We start from the raw sequence: 22499 nt of genomic DNA on the forward strand, positions 1-22499 counted from the left end.
GCACCTGGAGGAAACCCACGCAGACACGGGGAGAACGTGCAAACTCCACACAGTCAGTCGCCTGAGGCGGGAATTGAACCTGGGTCTCTGGCGCTGTGAGGCAGCAGTGCTGCCTCACAGATAGAGAAGGATCAGGTGAACAGAGCACAGTAAGTGAGTGACAGAGTAAGGGGCCATCACAGATCCTTATATCCCCTCTATCCCTGCATGAATAGAAACTTCATAGTCAGTTCAAGTCCAAATGAACGCCCGAGTATTATTATGGCCATTATCCGTAATGTCATCATTACACAATAGTCTATCAAGACAGCATTTTTCAGAAGGAGAAAACTGACGGAGAGAGACTTGCATCCATTGGTGCCATATTAGCAGCAAAGGAACACATTAAGCTAGAAAACTGAACATCTGTTCACTTTCACGAGGTTGTCTACAAGGAACATTTATCTCCCAGCCGACTCGGATGTGCCAAAGAACAGCATAAGTGCTATCCTTGAGCAGGCTTTGGGAATTCCCAAATCTGTCACCAAGCTTCATATCATCAGCAAACTTGGCTATTTTGCACTCCCTACCCTCATCAAAGTCATTAATACAGATTTAAATAAATGAGGCCCAAACACAGATCCTTGTATTATCCCACAAGGTTATAGCCTGCCAACCATTTTATTTAATCCTACACTCCATTTTCTACCCATTAACAACTCCTCAAAGTGTTCAATCCTTTGAACATGAATTGCAGATCAATACTGGCTGCCTAGACTGTGTTCCTTACCTCTTAATTCTTTCACTGGAAGGAGACATCAGTTTCAATTTGAGTGACTTTCCAGCTTGGGTGCATGGCCTACAAAAGGGTCTCCAATTCTTCAACATCTAAAGGACCAGTGTTATCCATAAGTACCACCTCACCAATTACTTCTGCCATCATTTCCAATTACCCTTCAATGGGCAACTTCACTAGGTTTTATATTGCCCAGCCAATTGTTTAGTAGGCCAAACTCACTGGAAAATTATTAACAATCTCAGGAGTACATTTATTAGACTGTTTATCTGAGATATATGATTGGATTAGCAGAAATTTCCTTGAATTAAATGTCGGAAAGACAGCAACTATTGCTTCCAGTGTCTGCTTCAAATGCTCTTCCTGATTGCCAATGTCGTCTTCTCCCTGACAACAAACTGAGATTAAACCGGTCTTTTTGCAACTTTGGTGTCATATTTGACCATAAGATCAACTTCTGACTTCATCTTTGCCCTATCAGTAAGACTGCCTGTTTAACCTTGTGTATCATCTCCCAGCTCATCTGCTGCTGTAACCCTCATTTGTTCCTTTGATGTCTGTGGACTTGGCTATTTCAATACTGTCCAGGCTGGTTTCCCACACTCTACTCCCTGTAAATGTAAGACCATCAAAACTCTGCTGCCTACACCTTAACCTGCACCAAGTCCCATTTACCCAACATCCTTGCTCTCGCTGACCTACATTTACTCCCAGTTAAGTAATTCATTTTAAAATTCTCATCCTTTTTTTCAAATCCCATAATAGCTTCACCCTCACTGTATGTGTAATCTCCTCCAGCTACATTGTCACTGGGATATTTGCCCTCCTCTAATTCTGGCCTCTTGGTCACCTGCAGTTTTAATTGCCTAATCTTTGGGGGTCCTTGCGTTCGATTGCCAAGGTCCCAAACTTTGGAATATCCCCCCAATCCCTCTGTACTTCACTTTCCTTCTTAAGATGCAGTTTGAAATCTATCTTCTTGTTACCTGACTAATATTTCCTTGTGTGGCTCAGTTTTTTCATGCCTCTATGAAGCGTGTTGCAATGTTTTGTTACGTTAAAGGGGATAAAAGAGATTAGATTTTCCTGTCATCAACAGGCCTTTAACAATGGGGATTGGAACCTGATTTTAAGACTCCAATCCCTATTTCTCTCAGCAGCAGTTCTGAAGGGGGTAAGGGTGTGTGCCCTGAGCTTGCTCCTAACTATCCTGATGCTGGGTTCTCCATTGTGGTGAGCATGTATTTCATGTCCCTTGCAATTTTCATGGAGTTGGGCCAACATTTGATTATAATGTGGTTCACACTACTGAGTAAGAATTGGGATTTCATGTTGTAGCTGTACAGGACATTGGTGAGGCCACTTCTTGAATATTACGTACAATTGTGGTCGCCCTTCTATAGGAAGGATGTTGTTAAACTTGAGAGGGTGCAGAAAAGATTTACAAGGATGTTGTCAGGACTGGTGGGTGTGAGATATAAGGAGAGGCTGAAAGAGCTGGAGCTTTTCTTCCTGGAGTGTTGGGTGACCTTATAGAGGTTTATAAAATCATGAGTGGCATGGATACGTTAAGGTCTACATCTATTTCCTAAAGTGGAAGAGTCCAAAACCAAAGGGCATAGGTTTCAGGTGAGAGGGAAAGATTTAAAAAGGACCTTAGGGGTAAATTTTTTCACGCAGACAGTGATGTGAATATGGAATGAGCTGCCAGAGGAAGTGGTGGAAGCAGATACATTTAAAACATTTAAAAGGCATCTGGATGGATATGTGAAAAAGAACGGTTTAGAGGGATATTGCCCAAATGCTGGCTAAATGAAACTAGGTCAGATTGGGATGTCAGATCAACATGGACAAGTTGATCAACAGACCAAAGAGTCTGTTTCTGTGTTTTACAATTCTGGAGTCGGAAACCTTTCAGTTCAAACAATGTGGATACTTTTGTATGTTATCATGAAATTCCATAATTTAAATATGCTTTTAAAAAATGATTGATACAAACATATGAATCAGGAGTTGGAGTGGTCCATTAAGCTCCTCCTCCCCCCATCCTGCTCCACCATTCACTAAAATTGTGGCTGATCTGCCTGCCTACCCTGATGATAGGGCTTAGTCCATAAATAGCATGTGGCCATTAATTCCTCCAGCATTGTGAAAGTGGAAATATCTTCAGCTGCATTAGAGTATGTTATCCACTGAATAAAGTGTTCTTCTGCATTGAACTACACTGAAATTCATATTTAACTGGTTGATTGACCATTGTGAATGAATCTTTACATTGAATTTCAGTCCTTTGAATAGCTTGAAAAAGTTTAGCATATTCAGCACCAGTGACTTTGTTGACAAAGTTGTTTAGTGGAATCTTATTATGAATGCTTGACTGAGTTTCAAATCTACTAATAGATCCAGTTTAGCAGAGCTTGCCAGTGCAGTCATCAATAGCATCTCATGAATGCTTGGTTAAACTTTAAACACAGTAATGGATTCAGGTTAGCAGTGTATGTCAATGTGCCTGTGAAAGAGACCATGAGCGTGGTTATTTTGTTTGTTTTATAACCTGTTAATATTTGTGGTGGATTTTGAAGTACTGTTTGTTTATTTTGGTAGTTCTGCGAATATCTCAGAAATCTCTTAATGATAGTATTGGGTTTGTGAGTTCAAAAGACTGTGGATACTGAATGGTGAAGATCAGGGAGTGAATGAAGAACAGCAGGGATGTGAAGTGGGAATGGGGATGACGTGGTATGGGCTAAGTGTCAGTTGTGTATGTAGGAAGTATCAGGGATTGAGTTAACTAGAGGATTCATGAATTGTTGAGCGTTGGGGGTTAAGAATTAGGAAGTCTCATACCCACGTACCAAACATTTGTGGAAGTGGGCCTTTTTAAACTGTCCACATCAGCAGCCACCCATCTCCATTTTTGCTTCAGCGTTTCTGGAGGCAGTAGTTCCACTTCCAGCCTCCCCTTCCAAACTGTTGCCCCTCCCAACCTCTCGCCCCATTAACCAGCCACAAAATTATCGTGAGCAGCTATTGCTGGGCAGGGGGCAGCATTGTACAATCATGAAATTGCCAAACTGCTGATTCCTGCCTCCAAAATGAAAAGTTATTGTTATATTCACGAAAGACGAGTGTCTTACGTTCCTTACTGTGATTGGGTAAGTGTTTTCACAGTATTGCCCATAATGCCATTTCCCTGAACCACGAGTGAACAGGATAAATTTCTTACTTTCTTTTCTCTTGTCAGAGTCTGGATGATGTTATTAAAGACCTGATGGCCTCTGTGAACCGGGAGCTCTCTGAGAAGCAGTCCCTCGCAGTCAGTACGATGTTTCCACTCACAAAAGTTGAACTAACGGCCACAACAGCTGAGGGAACTGAAACATTCATTTTTGAGTTCAGCAGTATTGAGGCACGAGCTGGCTTTGAACAGGCGTTTGAAGAAACCAAGAAGAAATTAGGTAATAGACTCTGTTTGCTTAGGTGAATGTGAAAGATTCCATTGCAACACAGAAGAGGAGCATGAGAGTTATTCATAATGTCATGGTCAATATTCACACCTTGATCAGCATCACAAAAAAACAAATAGAACTCCTACAGTGTGAAAGGAGGCCATTCAGCCCATCAAGCTCACACTGACCATCCAAAGAGCATCCCACCTAGGCCCAGCCCCAACCTTATCTTTGTAATCCCATGGCTAACCCACCTAGCCTTCACATCCCTGAACACCATTGACAATTTAGCATGGCCAATCTATTCACCCTATGCATCTTCAGACTGTGGGAGAAAACTGGAGGAAACCCACACAAATACGGAGAATGTGTAAGCCCCACACAGACAGTTGCCTGTGTCCATCAAGCTGTGAGGCAGCAGTACTAACTACTGAGCCACCAGGCTGCTTTTCTGGCCATTATCCTTTGATGTTTGTGAGAGCTTGCTGTGTGCAAATTGGCAGCCACAGTTCCAGTATTACAACAATGCTTGCACTTCATAAAGTATTTCATTGATTATAAAGAACTTTAAAGCATCCAATGGTTGTGAAAGGTGTGATATAACGAAGTGATTAATCTCCAGGTAAGCAGATTTGTTACAAAATCACACAAAGAAATTTCTCTCCTGCATTGTTATGAATATCAAGTCTACGTTGAGAGGTTAATGCTGTGTGAATTTATAGAAAATCCTTTTTAGAAACTGAATTATCCTGATCGATGCAGGATCACCCATACCAGTATTGCAAACATGAATCGGAACTGCTTTCCTTCACCTTCCTGTGCGGAGAAGAACAACCAGGAGGTTTGCTGAAAACATTGGCACTTGTTTGGAAGCTGGCATGTATATTCAATCAGGTTGAACTGTTAAATTAAACCATGGAAGCAAAGTCATGTACATATTATGGTGAATTTCCTGTGGGGTAGTGAATACAAAGTTGTGTAAAGTATCTTTGCTTACTGTTTGTTGTTAAGTGGTGTCAGCATAGTTCTTGTCTTTTTTTTTACAGTGAGGGAGAGGGCAGGGACATTCCTCCTTTTGTTTAACCCCCACACTACCGCCTGCGTGCAGTAGTGCTTATTATTTCCCCAGCACCCATGGTGTGTGTGTGCAGGTGTGAGACACAGTGAAAGACAAAGTGCACGAATCTTTATTCAATTTCCACCACCAGGAAGATAGGAAAACACCTGGGTGGCCAGTGACAAACACTGCCCTTCACATCAGAGGGCAGTGCTGTGTGATCAGAACAGTGAGGGGGAGGGGAGGGACTAAATCAAAATAGAAGTTCTTGTCTTTTAACTCTTACACTGATCCCTTCATGCAGGTGGTTTCATTTTATTCATCTTTCTGAAATCAGAATTGGCAGCGATTTCAACTTTAACCTTTTATTAAGCTCAGCCATGATGTTATTGGTTTGCAGAGCAGATTTGAGTGGCTGATGTTCCAGGGAAAATGTATTGCTGCATGGTCTGTAAGATAATGTGTAGGCTTTGTTCTGCAGTAATGCATGTGTGTAACAAATGCACAAAGCAATTTTAAGGCACCATGCATTGAATAAAATATACACTAGTATATTTTACAGGAAACACTAGTCAAACGTCCTCCTGCTGTTCCTATTTCTTATTGCTTTACCTTTTCAATCAAGTTATAAATATCTCAGAGAATTGTAAGGCTGGAATAGATTGCAGAGTTAAGGACGAGCAAGCATGGAGGGATTTGAAAACAAGGGGAAGTTTTTAAAATGGCCAAGAAGTTTGACAATCAATCACTAATTTGGTGACTTGGAACAATGAGCAATGGACATGGTTAGGGTCTGGAATGTACTGTCTCTGAGTTTGAGGGAGATTCTTGGAGGTGTTCCTTTTTCAGAAGCTTATCTTGGAGACAATGGATTTTTTTCAGTGGGTACATCCCACATGCCAATTTAGAACACTCTTTTACATTTAGCTTGCAAGTTATTAACATTAATCATGCAAAATGCTGCTGATCTGTTCCACTTTGGGCATGTTCAAAGGCCTGGTATGCATTCTATACAGGTGTAATAATCTAATGAGATGGACAGAAATAGATCAGATATTCCTGTGCATAATTGTAACTGTAGAAATTCAACATTGACTGTGTAAGGGCAAAGGATTAATCTATCTCTGAGGTGATCTCATTACTCATAACGCCCTTTTTGGTAGCAAATGATATTTAAGATCAAGTTTAAACTTTAGGAGAACAATTTTTAAAAATGTATTAAATGTGAAAGGAGCAGGACAAAGACGAGATGCACTTCTTGAAAATGAGACACACATTGGATCAGATCCAGATTATATGTGATTGACAATTTTGCATTGTCACTGACAAGGTCTCTAAGTACCTGTTTAATATTGCTGTCAAACCTTTGTAAAGGGGCAAAGCCCCATTCTGGTCCAATGCCTCCCACCTGGCAAAATTCACTTCCAATCAGTTTCCCATCTCATCCTAGCTTATTGCCAGTCTCACTATCAAAATCTCACAGTGTGTTTGCTTCAGGCCTGTAAAGCCTACAAAATCATTGGATGCCAAACCAATAATATTCTGTCAGTTTAAGCCATTTTTAGCATGTCATCATGTTCTAGTTGCAAATGTTATCATAACTCAGACTTTGAAGAGACAATAATCTCTTGTTAATCTACATTAGTTTCATGTCACAGCTTATAAAACCATAGCCAATCATGCTCGTATATCACTAGTACACGCAACCTCAGAAATGTCTGGATCCTAGCAATATTTATAAAGAACAAATGTTCAGCAAGATATATTGAAAGAAAATCTTTCCATTTCGTTATCTTTCCATGCCATTCTAGACGGAGGTACATTCTTCTTGGACAGCATAACTACAGTTAGGGATCACTTATATCACCAGAGAGTAACAGCTCGAATAGCACCACTCAGTGTCGACTTATGGAGCAATTGGAAACACATACTCTTCAGAATAATGACATCCTGACTACGAGGCCCATTCCAGGGCTTGAGCACAAAAATCAAGGCTGTCACTGCAGTGCAGTATTGAGGGAGCCTTGCATAGTCAGAGGAGCTGTCTTTTACATGGGACCTTAAACTGAGATCCCATCTATCTGCTCAGGTGGATGTAAAAGATCCTGTGGCATTTTTGGAAGGAGACCTTGAAGTTATCATTGGTGTGCCGGCTAATATTTATTCCTCTATCAACATCACAGAAACATATCGGTTTTAAAGTTATTCTTTTATAGGACATGGGCATCACTGACAAGGCAAGTTGCCCATCCCTAATTGACCTTGAATTGAGTGGCTTGTGAAGTCAGTTCAGAGTCAACCACATTGTAATGCGATAAAAAAAAGAAAGTGCTGGAGAAACTCAAAACGTCTGGCAGTATCTGTAGAGAGAGAAATAAAGTTAGTGCTTCAAGTCCAATATGACTCTTCTTTTGAACATTGCTTGGTTCTTTAGTGACATATGAGCCAGCATAGGTAAGAATAGAAGGTTTCCTCCTGTAAAGGAAATTATTGAACCAGATGTGTTTTTATGAAAATCAACATGATGTTCATGGTCATTCTTACTGACATAGACATTCAATTCCAGATTTATTCATTGCAGTTAAATCCTACTAGCTGCAATGTTTGGACATGCCCCCAGTGCATTAACCTGGGCCTCTAGATTACCAGTCCAGTGACATTACCACTACAACACTGCCTTTCCCTAAAATTAAACATATTGAGTCATTGCTGTTAGTGAGAGATTGCTGTATCCAGATTGGCTGCTGCAGTTCCTGTGACTACAATTGAAAAGTACATCATTGGCTGTAAAGTACTTTGAGATGAGTGATGGCCATGAAAAGTGCTTTATAGATGCAATTTTTTTCTCTTTTTCAAAGTGAAACATCTGCTTTTATGGTACTACATTTACTTTGCAATGTTGCCCAGCAATAGCATAGTGTTAGCGAGCTTTGAGAAGATTTGTAGCTCAGGTTAAGGTTCTGGATATAGGTTTGCTCGCTGAGCTGGAAGGTTTGTTTTCAGACGTTTTGTCACCCTACTAGGTAACATGTTCAGTGATCCTCCAGATGAAGGACTGGTGGTGTAGCCCGCTCTCTTCTTATATGTTTAGGTTTCCTTGGGTTGGTGATGTCATTTCCTGTGGCGGCGTCATTTCCTATCGTGATGTCATTTCCTATTCTTTTTCTCAAGAGGTGGTAAATGGGATCCAAGTCAATGTGTTTGTTGATAGAGTTCCAGTTGGAATTCCATACTTCTAGGAATTCTTGTGCATGTCTGTTTGACTTGTCCTAGGATGGATGTGTTGTCCCAGTCAAAGTGGTGCCCTTCCTCATCCGTATATAAGGATACTAGTGAGAGTGGGTCATGTCTTTTTGTGGCTAGTTGGCATGGTGTGTTATTTCTGGCAATATGCCAACATGAGTGACTGATTTTCTTCCTGGCCCCTACAATGTCACTACAGTTCAATAGGCCAGGAGTTTGACATCCACCGAGCATCGTTTGAATGGAATGAGCCAACCTCCAATGCTACACCAGCCTATACTGGTAAGAACATACTTCTGATAGCCCATCGGACCCTACTGACCTCTGGGTCAACAGAAAAAAAATAATTTTAGAAAAGGAATTGAGGTCAAGGAAGTCTAATTATTGATACACTCATTGAAATAACTCCACAGAGGCCATCTCCCAACACCAAGTCACCCTTTATTTTCACATGCATAGTGGTTGGCACTGGTCCGACTTCCTCAGAGCCAACTCCCAGAGTGAACAGAATCTCTGTTTATATGTCAGCCAGAGCTCCCTGATTGGACCAGGTTAACAGTCCCAATCATGGAACTCGCATTCTATGAGGTCCATGTGGCTGACCTTGTTACAATCACTACACCCTGGTTACTTTCAAAATTCAAATATCCCCATTATTGCTTCTGCAGTATGAGTAAATGGTGTTCTGTGTGTTCAGCAACAGCATTGTAAGTATGACAGATATATGTGACACGTACATATCCTGTCATTTCCCCATCCATACTTTGTTGCATGTTGCTGTGGTTCTGTTCGCCGAGCTGGAAGTTTTTGTTGCAAACGTTTCGTCCCCTGTCTAGGTGACATCCTCAGTGCTTGGGAGCCTCCTGTGAAGCGCTTCCAGCTCGGCGAACAGAACCCCAGCAACGAGCACCCGAGCTACAAATCTTCTCACAAACTTTGTTGCATGTGTATATTGCATACCTCCAGTGGGAAAGGGGAGTTATTGCCTTCCCACCTTCAGGGTTTCCTTCTGGGGTTTTGGTGTTACTCCAGTGGAAAATCTTCCATGGTTCAGCCACATCACTGGGAGCTTTAGCATTTAACCTTGGGATCCTGAACACTGTCTCCATTCAGGGTTGTACAAATAGGATAATTGCATTGGCCAAGGAGATCACTAGGCAATGGGCAATGCTCAGGAATTGTGATATGGAGTTCTCCTTTGATCAGCTGTATTGAGATGGCTTCTTTATGGGAAAATGCTGAAAGTGCTGCAGCATGGCACAAAGTTCTTACTCTGTGCGTAACACTTTATAAGAGGACAAGAATAAATCAGCAAACTTCATATAGCACTGACTTGCTTGAAATCTTGACTCATTGCCAGCAGACATCACCAGAATATAATTGCAATATCATATGTCAAAGATAATTCTCATGCTCGTAACTTGATCAGACTGTACTATTTAATAAGGATTAAGGAGATGGTATCTGAAGTATGGGCCTGTATTTATACCTTTGTCCTTGAATGGCTCCAGCTTTTGAAAAGCATAGTGTTCTCCTGTTGCGTAATGCCTGAAGAGTTATTTTTTGCAAGTAGCCAACATTGGGTCTTAAAAAGTGAAATGGCAAAGACTGACTGTCTCATTTCTTTATAATCCTTATTATAAATAATATAAAACAGGAGTTGTGTTACAGTTTGGATCTTGAAGCACAAAAGAAACACTCATGTCAAGACCCATCCATTTACTTTATTGACCTTGTTGCTATTGTTTCTCATTCACATCACAAAAGGTCCTTTCTATTGCAATAAGAAAAAAAGCTACCATATTAACTTGTCACTTTTCTTCTTTGTATATGTCCATCTCAAATTAATTGTGTAGCTCTTAAAGCCTGTGTAAAAAGACAGTGAGGTGCAACAGGGATTAAAATTTCTCATTCTCTTACAAGCAGACCCTGTTTTTAAGATTCTACATGAATATTTATTAATGAACATGAAAGTACTGAAACAGCAAGAAATTCACTTCAGATTCAGACTTACAGTTTTGATGTGTCTCAACACTCAGTGAGCTTGAGGAGTTTGTTATTTGCTCTTCTGTTTTAGGAGAAGAGCCCAAGATCTTCATGTACCATTTGTCTCTCCTCATTTTCACAGAGTCAGTGTGTTGCCTCAATGAATAGAGCCATTCCTTCCACCTCTATGCCTAGATTCTGGGAAAATGCAGTTGCCAGCATTATGCAGGTTAGGTGCTGCTGAAAGCAGGACAGTTCATGGTAAAAGTGCTTAAAAATTTCCATTATTTCAACTGGAAGATTTTAAGGATAGATTTTCCTGCGCATGTTTATTATCCTGATTGTCTCACCATTCTGCAGTGAATGGGACATGTTTACCTGATGGAAGTCAGCCTGAATGTTGTTTTAGCTGTTGTTGGAAAATTGAAAGGACTCGCTGCCGACTGCCATATTTTCCTGCCTGTATTTGCTGCAATCTAATGAAGTGTTAGAAGCAAGGCTTATTCCTTCAAGAACTAGTGCTTTTTCAATCCCTTTTGAATAGGGTGAGTGAGGAAAAAAATGGTGATTCAGCCACACACATTTCAACAGATGATTAGCTGCTATCTTCAGTGCATAGCTTTAGGCTTGTTTTGTTTACTTATCTTACAGCTTTGAACAAAGATCGTTGGGACCCGGAATTCCTGAAGGCCATTCCCATCATGAAGACACGGAGTGGAATGCAGGTGCTGTAGCTTGTGTGAATCTTAAAGACAGAAATTAGGAAATTACTGCTAGAGATATTATAGTAGACAGTTTTAATGTGCTTGTGGCAATTCCATTATCCACTTACATTAATTCTTTTATTAAATTAACAGATATAGAAATTTAGTACTATCAATCTATTTGATCTTTATATTTGAATATAGGAAAATAATTGTGACCAACCAATATGAATAGTGTGCAAGATGATAGGTTGAATAGAAAGAGGCAGGAAGAAAGACATTCAGAACTGAGACAGAAGAGTTGCCATCTGTTACAGAGACTCCTATGGATGTGTGAGAGAGATGTGCTAAACCCACTTGATTTCTGCTCCTCCAGACCACAAAACAGAACAAAAAATGCTTATTGTTTATAAGCCACTTCGGCTCCCAATCTTCTTACCCACTGCGCTGACCTTACGATATGCTTGTTGGAGCTTTCTGTTCATCCTCTCTAAGAAAGGTTGCAGTCTGCTCCCAATGATATGAGGAGGACCTAAGTGAATATATTAAAACGGATCACACTGTCTTTGCACAAATGTCCTTGCTGCCTGCTGATTGGAATATCATATCCAATTGGTCAGTGCTACAATTGGTCGGTGCTACAATTGGTTGGTGCTACAGCCATTATTTATTGCCTATTCACTAGTTTTAATGGTGGTGAGCCTTCATCCTCAATCCCTGCAGTGGTGAAAGTGCTTCTCTGATGCTGTTAAGCAGGGAGCTCCATCATTTCGACTCAGTGACAATGAAGGGACTGCGATGTAGGTTGAGGTAAGAACATTCTGTCACTCAGAGGGAGTAAGCTTTGAAGATGCATTTCCATTGCAGCTGCTACCCTTATCTTTCATGAAGCAATCTGGATTCCATGCTGTCATTCCTGATTATCTTCCCAGTTCCAAAATACTTTGAAATGTGTCAGGCAATCTGCCAAGATTTAATTTCCAACTCACTGTCTAATTAGAAATTATAATAATCATATTGTATTTAAAAGAATGTCTACGGTAACCAAAACAGTTCAGGCTTGGGAATGTTTAGAGTATAGTGGACGAGAAGTTTTTCAGAAATGGTGCAGAATAAAGTCCGGGCATTCATTCCTGATCAACATAAAGAAAGTCAGGCCTAGAAGCTGAATGGGAAGAGGACTGGACTACATTGCACCAGTGTCAGGCTGATATAGCAGGGCTGTGACTTGGGCACAAAGAACCACTAAACGTATGACAGTCTGAATGGATGCTCTAAACAATGGGGTCCATGGCATCGGTAAAACTGTATCAAAACATGAGTCAGCATCGTTATGTAAGGAAAGACTTAACAAAAAGTCATGGAATGATAGGAATATTGGAAAGCTAGTATGTTATTCCACCATTCAATAAGATTATAGCTGATCTATACCTTGATACTGTTTACGTGTTCTTGGTCAATTTTACGAGATGTAGAAGCATAGACATTAGGAGCAGGAGTAGGCCACTCAGCCCTTCGAGCCTGCTTCACCATTCAGTACGATCATTAGTTGTTCATCCAACTCAGTAGCCTATTCTCACCATCTCCCCATACCCTTTCATCCCTTGAGTCCTAAGAACTATAACTCCTTCGTGAAAACATTCAGTGTTTTGGCCTGAACTGTTACCTGTGATTCAGAATTGCACAGGCTGACCACAATGTGAAGAAATTCCTCATCATCTCAATCCTGGATGGCATACTCTATATCTTTAAACTGTGACCTCTGGTTCTGGACTCCCCAGATATTGGGAACATTCTGTGTTTATACCATCTAGGCCTGTTAGAAATGTTCAGGTTTATATGGTGTCCTCTATCATTCTTTTAAATTTCAGTAAAATGGTCCTAACTGATCCAGTCTTTATCTGTTAATTCTATCATCCCAGGAATTAGTCTGGTAAACCTTTGTTGTACTCTCTCCATAGGAATAACATCCTTCCTTAGATAAGGAGACCAATATTGCGCACAGTACTCCAGGTGTAGTCTCACCACAGCCTTGTACAATTGCTTGAACTAACAGAAAATCGATCAGTCCCATTCCTAAAAATTTCACTTCTAAATGGTTTAGCTGTAATGTTAAGATTATGCCCCCTTGTTCCAGATCATCCTTTGCACCAGCAGAGAAGCTACTTTCTCAAAATATAAGCATCAAGCAGAGTTTGGCCTCCCACATTGGCAAGCTGTCTACATATTGCACTGTTGAAAGAGCTTGGTTGTACACACTGATATCATTGCCTGGACAGAGAAGTGCCTTGGAGATACTTCTGAGAGAAATGAGCAAAGCCTGACATATTGTCAGCAAGTATCACTGAACACATTGGAGAGAGGTCATGCTGCTTCTGATACATTAAAAATATATTTGTCAGAGTGCTCTTACTCCCTGGTTTTTAGCTTGTATTCAAGCCTGAGGTGTTAATTGTGTAAAACATGATGAATATTTGAGACATATGAGTTTGCAAACCTTTGGGGCATTCTACATAGGAAAGAATATGTGTTTATATCAGTTTATTGAAGAATGCTGTAGGTGTCTGTCTCATTATATTTGAGGCAACTTACATAATTGCAAAATAGTGGTCATTTAAAAAAAAGAGTGTTTTTCAGCTAGCTAATTAGAAGCCAGTGGTTACAACCATACATGGATGGCCATGGTAAGTGTAGTAGAAATTCCCTCAGTGAAGTGAGTGTTGACCCTCTTCCCAGACAGCCCTGGACAGCTATCTCTATCCCTTGGCTACTATTCAGCCTCCACTTGGTCTAAGACACTACCCTCCACTTCTTGGCAAATAGTTGTCATCCACTTTGATTCTGCCTAATGGAAATGGCCCATAGATGGTGAGGAGACTGGCATCTGCTTAATAGTGGGCTCATTCTATATAGTGGGCACCATTTAAAGAAACGTGTGGTGCGTAAACTGGTAAGAAACCTTTTGGCTTCATAAATTCCTTTCAAATTGTACTGTTGTTCAAAGGGAATTCCTTTCCTCTCTAGCAAGTGAATATGTAGAGTCGTAGAGATATACAGCACAGAAACAGATCCTTTGGTCCAACTCGTCCATGCCGACCAGATATCCTAAATTAATCTAGTCCCACTTGCCAGCATTTGGCCCATATGTAAACACAAATAGAGATAATGAGACTTAAGAGCTTGTTAACTGTGTATTAATGTCAGGATTGTATTTGCTAAATGCATTATGAGGTTGTTAACCTTTCTTAAATGTAGTACAGTGATAATTCAGAAAGAGTGACTTGTTTTGGAGTCATACATGAGTTGAAATCTCTGCAGTCATTTAAACATTATGTCCCCATTGCTTCTATAACAGAATCACAGAGTTGTTCTGGTGCAGAGGAGACTGTTCAGCCCATTGTGCCTCCTTCAGTTCTTTTGATGGTCAGCATTACCTAGTGCCAAATTCCTGCTTTCCCCCATCCCCTTGCATACTATTTCAATCCCAAATAATCACCCAATGTCTTCTTTTAATGTATCTCAAACCACTGATACAATGCAGCTTCATTGTCTCACTTCTACTTTCCCCAATGTTCATAGGATCCCTACAGTATGGAAACAGGCCATTTGGCCCAACAAGTCCACACCGACCCTTCGAATAGTATCCCACCCAGATCCATTCTTCTACCCTATTACCCTACATTTCTCCTGACTAATGAGCCTAGCCTATACATCCCTGAACATTATGGGCAATTTAGCATGGCCAATTCATTTAACCTGTACATCTTTGGACTGTGGGAGGAAACCAGAGCACTCGGGAGAAACCCACGGAGAGAATGTGCAAACTCCACACAGATAGTCACCCGAGGCTGGAATTGAACCCGGGTCCCTGGCACAGTGAGGCAGCAGTGCTAACCATTGAATCAGCATGCCGCCTCTGCTTAAAAAATTTCTTAACACATTTACTTCAATGACTCTTCCATTGATGCCTTAATGACTGGTTGTTATGTACTCTAAGATTTCCCTCTATTCCTCATTTGTATGATACCACTGAATGCATTTTTCATTACCATAAGGTTAGTTGCTGTGTGTTTGCCAATGGCATGCAAATTTCATCTCAATGTCACTATATGAGCTGGGGTAGCCCAAATCATCCTCCAGTTAAACACTCCAACAGCAAATCCAACTTGTTCAGTTTTCATCAGTATTTTATGTTCCAGTTTTCCCTTTACAGTTATGCCCTCAAGTTGAATCGGAATGCAGAGTCAGCCTCTTTATCCCTATCTCACTCCACAGACTGTGAAACTCTCTCACAAGCTTTTGCAACCTCCAGGGTTGAGTTCTTCAGGCAAGCATTCTGCCTCCCACACTAAATCTGACTCGAACCCCAAGTGTGACCACGTGCTATCCAATGCAATGACTTGTTCTCCTATTATATTTTATTCGTCGACTCCACACTTTATCACTTCCACTTAATTCTAACATTGTTCACTTTCAAAGTTTGTGCGAAGATTTGTAGCTCGGGTGCTCGTTGTTGTGGTTCTGTTCGCCGAGCTGGAAGGTTTTGTTGCAAACGTTTCGTCCCCTGGCTAGGCGACATCATCAGTGCTTGGGAGCCTCCTGCAAAGCGCTTCCGGAAGCGGCAGGGACAGACCACTATAAACACCGGAGGAAACATCAAAGAAGCGCTTCGCAGGAGGCTCCCAAGCACTGATGATGTCGCCTAGCCAGGGGACAAAACGTTTGCAACAAAAACTTCCAGCTCGGCGAACAGAACCACAACATTGTTCACTTTGCCTACTTATCTCTTTAATGTAACCCATTGGGAGGATTACTCCTGGCATAAATTTAAGATAGATTAGGAACACTTGTCACTTGAATTGACTTTTGGGAAATTGCAAGTTGAAGGAAGTCTCAGGAAAACATTTCTGTCAGAATGTTTAAGCAGTTAGCTAAAGTGCATCTTAGCTGTACAAAATCTTCTATTCATTGAGTAAAGTAGTTTAATAAAACAGGATGGTGAAAGGGTTAATATACTGACTGATAATATGGTGCTATTTTCAGTTCTCCTGTGCATCCCCCAGTCATGGTGGACCAGACAACCCCCATGAGGTCTGGGTGTGCAATAGTGACGGGTATGTTGGGCAGGTCTGCCTGCTAAGCATCAAACCAGTACCTACTGTGGAAGCTTGTATTGCAGTGTGTTCAGCAAGGATTATCTGCATAGCCTCTGTACCAGGCCTCAGTGGTACACCCAGGTAGGAATTTATAGACTTTACCATTCTTTCATTGTGTGAGAGTTAATAACTTGGAAGAATTTACAAATTGTAAAAATAATCCATTTTGAACTACTAATTCAGCCAAGTATATTGTCACAGTTTGTTTTACTGCCAATTCTTTGATCTTTGCAAACAAATCTTCTTTCCAGTAACATGGAGTAAAACTGAAAATGCAGTTTTATATAGCTGTCCTCCTTTTCCCTGTTTGAAAGTAGGTTTGTACAGCTGACCAGTTCAGATAAATGACCACTGAGAGCATACGTTTAGAAAACTATTTCACAAAATGGAAACTTATACTGGTTTGAGCCAGTGGCTAGCTGCTATTTTTAATTGCCTGTACTGTTTGACTCTCAAAATCCTAGTGAATGAGAGTATTTAAAGAATATTATTTCTGCATGGTGGGAACCTATATAAAGAAAAGTGCAGTGCATAAACTGGTGAAGAAATACCTTTAAAATTATATTATTGTTTAAATGTAATTCCCTTTTCTTTCAATCAGGTGATTATATGTAAATGCTAAAACAGAGAAAACAAATTTGTTAAGAGTTTGTTAACTGCTTGTTAATGTCAGGATTGTGCTTGTTAAATCTTTTATTTTGTGAATGTTAGACTTGCCTTAATCTAGTTGTAATTCAGAAGGAATGACTTTGTTTTTATGGAATTATCCTTGAGTCGAACTCTCCGAAGCGTGTATTTTTTTCTGTGTATAAATAGTTATTTTTGACTGTGTCATCGGGTACAGGAAGTATATATATATTTCTTTTAACAATACATGTAGAGGAAAATATATAGATCAAGCTGGCTGAACCAAGATTCCTGTTTTTATCGCATGAGGATATATGTCCCTATTCACCCCAGGTTTTGCCCACTCTCTCAATCTCTACAATTGGTCTTCGGCCCTGTGCTCAAACCCTAACAGGCACTCTCATGAAATACTTACACATTTTTTTTGGGGCACAAAACTGTATGTGGCACATTTCCATTGAGACTCCTTATAGTTGTGATATTCTGCGATGGCAGTTCACCTGGAGTGGTATTATACACATACAGCAATGGTCCCACTCACCTTGTAAACTACCACCCGTATTGCAACCTCCATTTTGTTTCCAAAGTCCTCAGAGGTGTTAGAAAATCAGAGAGTGCTTGGAACACTCAGCAGATCTGACGAAGAAACTGAGTCAATATTTTAAGTTGAATGTGACACTTCAGAAGAGACCTGTTGTTATCTCCCAAATCTGTTCCTATCTTGCAATATTTGAACCTTTTCAATCAGGTTTCCACCTCGACTGCAGAAGTGAAATGGCCCTTTTCAGAGTTGCAGATGATATACTGTGTTATTGTGACTGTAATCCACAATCCCTTCTCATACTTGAGCCTCTGAAATGGTTGACCACATGAACCTCCTCCATGTACTGTTGGTTGTCCGGCTGAGTGAGGCTCCCCTCGCCTGCTTCCTTTCTTATCCATTCAGTCAGCACCAGAGAATCTCCTGGCTTCTCTTCCTGCTGTCGCTCCTGCATGCATTAGCTTTGGAGTCCATCACTGGTCTAAACCTTGCCCCTGTCCTATTTCTCATCTGTGTGCTATTTCAAGAGCAATTAATGAGGGCAAGACAAGGGGAAAGGTAGCAGAAGGGAGACAGTGCAAAGAATGTGCGGTGATTTTGTTTTTTCTCATCTGCCATGTTTTCAGAGACAGGTCAGAGTTGCTTCTGAGCCCTTCCTGTGTACACCCACACCGAACTAGCACTGTCTCCTTGGAAGAACCAACTTCACAGCAGCCATTCCATATCTCCATTTCAAACTCTGCTCAGTCACTGGGAGAACTGACTGAAAGTGGAAACAGAAGCTTGAACCCATTTGACAGCGATGACACAGAAGATGACGAGTCATCCCCAAGCCCATCAGGCACGCTGAGGAGTCAGGCCAGCAGATCCACCATCTCTTCGGGTACAGGGAGTAAGCAGGACCTGAAACATTCTTATTTTCTGGTTATTACTTGTATGTGGCACATTGCCATATTTTGTTTTTTTCAGTTAGTACTTTTGTTCTCAGTTCAAACTTCAAATGGGATGGGTCTGTGTCACTGTCTCCTTCGCATCCATCCTCAATAATGCTCTGGTATCTTTATGTATACCATTAATTTTCAGTTTTTTCTTTTTCGATTGGATATTTCCCACTCCCATTCACTGCAGACCTGCTCAGTATCCTTTGGCAGTATCACTTTGTAAGGGAGAAGTGTGCAAAACTCTATATTCTGGCCATAGAACAGTACAGCACAGAAACAGGCCCTTCAGATAACCAGATGCCAAGCATGATGCCATTTTAAACAAATACCATCTACCTGTACATGGTCTGTATCCCTCTATTCCCTGCTAGTGCAAGTTATCTGCTCAAATCCCTCTTTAACTTTACTAGCATATATCTGCTACTAATACCTCTCCTGGCTGCAAGTTCCAGGCAGCTACCACCCTTTGTGTAAAAGCCTTTCCTCACACATCTCCCTTCAACTTTCCCCATCTCATATCAAGCCTGTGCCTCCTAGTGTTTGACATTTACACCCTGAGAAAAGGACTCTGACTATCCAACTTATCCATGCCTTTCATAACATTATTTAGAGTTGCAGAGTCGTAGAGTCATACAACACGGAAACAGACCCTTTGGTCCAACTTGTCCATGCTGACCAGACATCCCAAACTGATCTTGTCCCTTTTGCCAGCATTTGGCCCATATCGCTCTAAACGCTTCCTGTTCATATACCCAACCAGATGCCTTTTACATGCTGTAATTGTAACAGCCTCCGCCACACACGCATCACCCTCTGCGTGACAATGTTGTCTGTCACACCCCTTTTAAATCTTTCCACTCTCACCTTAAACCTATGTCCTCTAGTTTTGGACTCCCCCATGATACCTTTACCGAACTGTAAGATCAGGAATTTGGCAAGGGGGGAAGCATTGACGAAATCTCCTGTACCTCTGCGATTAAACACTCTATTGCCATGCTATGTTCTCGTAACAAATCTGTGGCTTTATAGATACTAAAGGCATTAAAGCATGTGAGGATGGTGTGGGAAAATGCTGTTGAGGCAGTGATCTACTGTGTTCCTACATTTCTAAAATAGCCTGCAAAGCTACGAATAAAAGTACACAAGCTCCCAAAATATTCCTTTCTTTCTTTAGGAATTTTCATTCCAATTCCTTCTCCTGGCACCAACTGTTGTAAAGTTATGATTCATACCATGGTTCTGTGGATATTTGGTAGCCCGGTGGTATCTTGCCTCAGTGCCACGGTGGCTCAGTGGTTAGCACTGCTGCCTCACAGCACAGGGTCCCAGGTGCGATTCCAGCCTTGGGCGGCTGTCTGTGTGGAGTTTGCACATTCTCCCCGTGTCTGTGTAGGTTTCCTCCGGTGCTCCAATTTCCTCCCACATTCCAAAGATGTGCAGGTCAGGTAAATTGTTCATAGTTGTTAGGTGCATTAGTCGGGGGGGGGGGGGTTACTCTTCGGAGGGTCACTCTTCGGAGGGTCGGTATGGACTTGTTGGGCCGAAGGGCCTGTTTCCACACTGTAGGGAATCTAATAAACTGAGGTCTCATCTTGGCCAATGTAGACTAGGAATGGCTGTGACTGGAATCAGTTAATTGAGCATCTCACAGGGTTTACCACGTGACACACTTTTCCATTTTTCAAATGAGATTGGCTTTTACACAATCCATAGAAATTTTCCATCAGCTCCAGCAGTTGGCTTCCCCAAGTTGCCACAGCTGAGCCTGACTTTCGTGAATTTTTGCCCCTCAGACTATAACTTACCAGATCTGCAAAGTGCCACGACTTGTGGAAAGGAGAATTGTTCTCAAAAATGTCAAAGCGTTTCAGTGTTTTCTTGAAAAGTTTAAAGTCCTTTGAAGAAAACATCCTTTCTTAATCCATAGTGGTTAAGCAATACACTTGTTCACCTTCAACAAGAAGGTTCACCTTCTCCCAAGAGGATTCAGACATTTAAAGATAACATAATTCCAAATGTTTTGTAATCTCTAAGATACCTACTTGTGATTTGAAAATATTCCTATAAAGAAATCTCACAAAGATAAAGAGTTAGAGTTTGTTTCAAAGTGCACACTGAAGGTACAGATTCTTGGCAAAACTATTACCATTAAGAATTACAAATCTAGAACATTGGTGCATCAATTTATAGCATCATAGAATGGGGAGGGATGTACAGAAATCTTGCACAGTTTCTATATTCAGCAATGTATTGGCATTTACTGGGCTGTTAGAAGTATTTCTCTAGACTGTTGAATTTGAATGTGAATCCAACCTGTATCTCTCTCAACTTAATGGCCAGGTGTAGCATGACCTACTTTGGAATAGGTCCTGTATCAGTCTTGTTAAATGTGTTGACTCCTGAAGGAACTGCATAGTGTGCAAAAATGAACTCGAAGAGGAAATAATGGTGTGATGTTAGAACAGGAACAAAGTTAGCACTCCAGCACATGGGAGAAAAAATAAGATTGAATTAGACAAACTCACCCTTCACCTTCATGCCAGAAACACAGCCAATCAATCCACACCAATGATTTTCTCTTGCAGATGAGGAGATGTCAAGTTCCAAAGATTTTGCAACAGAAACGACAAGTTCAGAGGAGGAACCTGAGTCTGATTTCATAACCAACTCCAACACTTTGTGTCAAACAAGGAACAGTGACAGTCCAATGGATGGTCGGGCAATGAGGAGATCGAGTAGAGGGTCCTTCACCAGAGCAAGCCTGGAGGAACTTCTGAGCATTGATCCTGAAGCTAACCAAAGCTCCATGTGGCTCGGAACAGAAGATGGCTGGTGAGTGGTCACTTTCTCATTCAAATTATTCACTGGTAAAGTTCAAAGCAAGATCAACATATGGTGTCATTTAAGTGCCAGGCCAAGTTGAATTAGGAAAGCAGCACTAGTTGGAACACTGTCTGCATAATTTTACTCGTAGAGATAAAAACTTTAGAATCTTAGTTACTTCTTGTAGTTATGCTTATGATTTCACATGATGTAACATGCCTGACAGATCAGTAGGAATTGGGGTTAGACTTGGTGTTGGGAGAGAGCAGTTGGGAGTTAGGGGTAGAATGGACGGAGCAGTGGGACTAGGAACGGTATCCTGATCCCTCTTCCATATGACTCATTTCTGACTCCCACTGTATCAATGCATTGAAGCAGTTTAATACAAATTCAGAATCTCGCACCAAGAAAGACATTCATCTGGCTCATTGCGTATGTGCCAACTCTTTCAAGGAGCTTTCCAATTGCTTCTACTCTCCCACTCATTCCTCACAGCCTGTAGATTCATCTTTCACAAACATACACCCAATCTTTTGCTGTTTGTTGCCATATCACTAAGATTATAACTGAAATTGAAACACAATAATTTTACTTCCAACAGATTCCATCGGTCATTTCATGACTCATCCCAACCTTCTAAATAAGTTGTCTAAGAGTAGGTCGATGTTCCAAAGGCAGGAAATAAATGATGTCAAAATTATAATCAAGTAAATTAAAAAGCTAAAAGAATGTATTGGAGTTGTCCTTGCCTTAAATGCAAGACATCTGATAAAAAGGCAAATAGGGATGAGCAATAAATGCTGGTCAGCCAGTGATCCACATCCCACAAATGAATTTTTAAAAAATTTTAAAAATAAAGATAAATATGATGTGTGATCAGGAAGGTTTTGCTGAGGTTATAGTATCACTTACATGGTAGAACATACGCAGAGAGTTGTGAATGCATGGAATGCAGGACATTTAAGTGACTGCTGAACATGCACATGGAGACCAGTGCATTGAGGGGTGCGTAAGTTGTTATATTTTACATTAGGATTAAACCTCGGCACAACATTGTGGGCCAAAGGGCCTGTTCTGTGCTGTACTTTACTATATTCTATGTTCTATTTTCAAATATGCATGACTGGAGAATATAAATTGTTTAGAAGAGAAAATGAGGACTTGTGGTGCAAAGGTAACTTCCCCACCTGCCCCACA

General features: G+C 40.9%; 1 protein-coding gene across 3 annotated transcripts in view; it reads left to right on the forward strand.

Moving 5' to 3' along the window:
- Positions 1-22499, forward strand: part of LOC122550846 (rho guanine nucleotide exchange factor 17-like) — a 453537-nt gene that overhangs the window by 414272 nt on the left and 16766 nt on the right. For 2 of the 3 annotated variants that reach the window (XM_043692177.1, XM_043692179.1), the window contains exons 11-15: positions 4020-4233; positions 11162-11235; positions 16258-16451; positions 18165-18430; positions 21065-21311. In XM_043692177.1, coding sequence (XP_043548112.1) covers positions 4020-4233; positions 11162-11235; positions 16258-16451; positions 18165-18430; positions 21065-21311 — 995 coding nt within the window. The remainder of the gene's footprint in view (positions 1-4019; positions 4234-11161; positions 11236-16257; positions 16452-18164; positions 18431-21064; positions 21312-22499) is intronic. The other variant, XM_043692178.1, reaches the window with a different exon arrangement.

This window comes from Chiloscyllium plagiosum, chromosome 6 (assembly GCF_004010195.1).
Source record: "Chiloscyllium plagiosum isolate BGI_BamShark_2017 chromosome 6, ASM401019v2, whole genome shotgun sequence".
Classification (NCBI taxonomy): Eukaryota; Metazoa; Chordata; class Chondrichthyes; order Orectolobiformes; family Hemiscylliidae; genus Chiloscyllium; species Chiloscyllium plagiosum.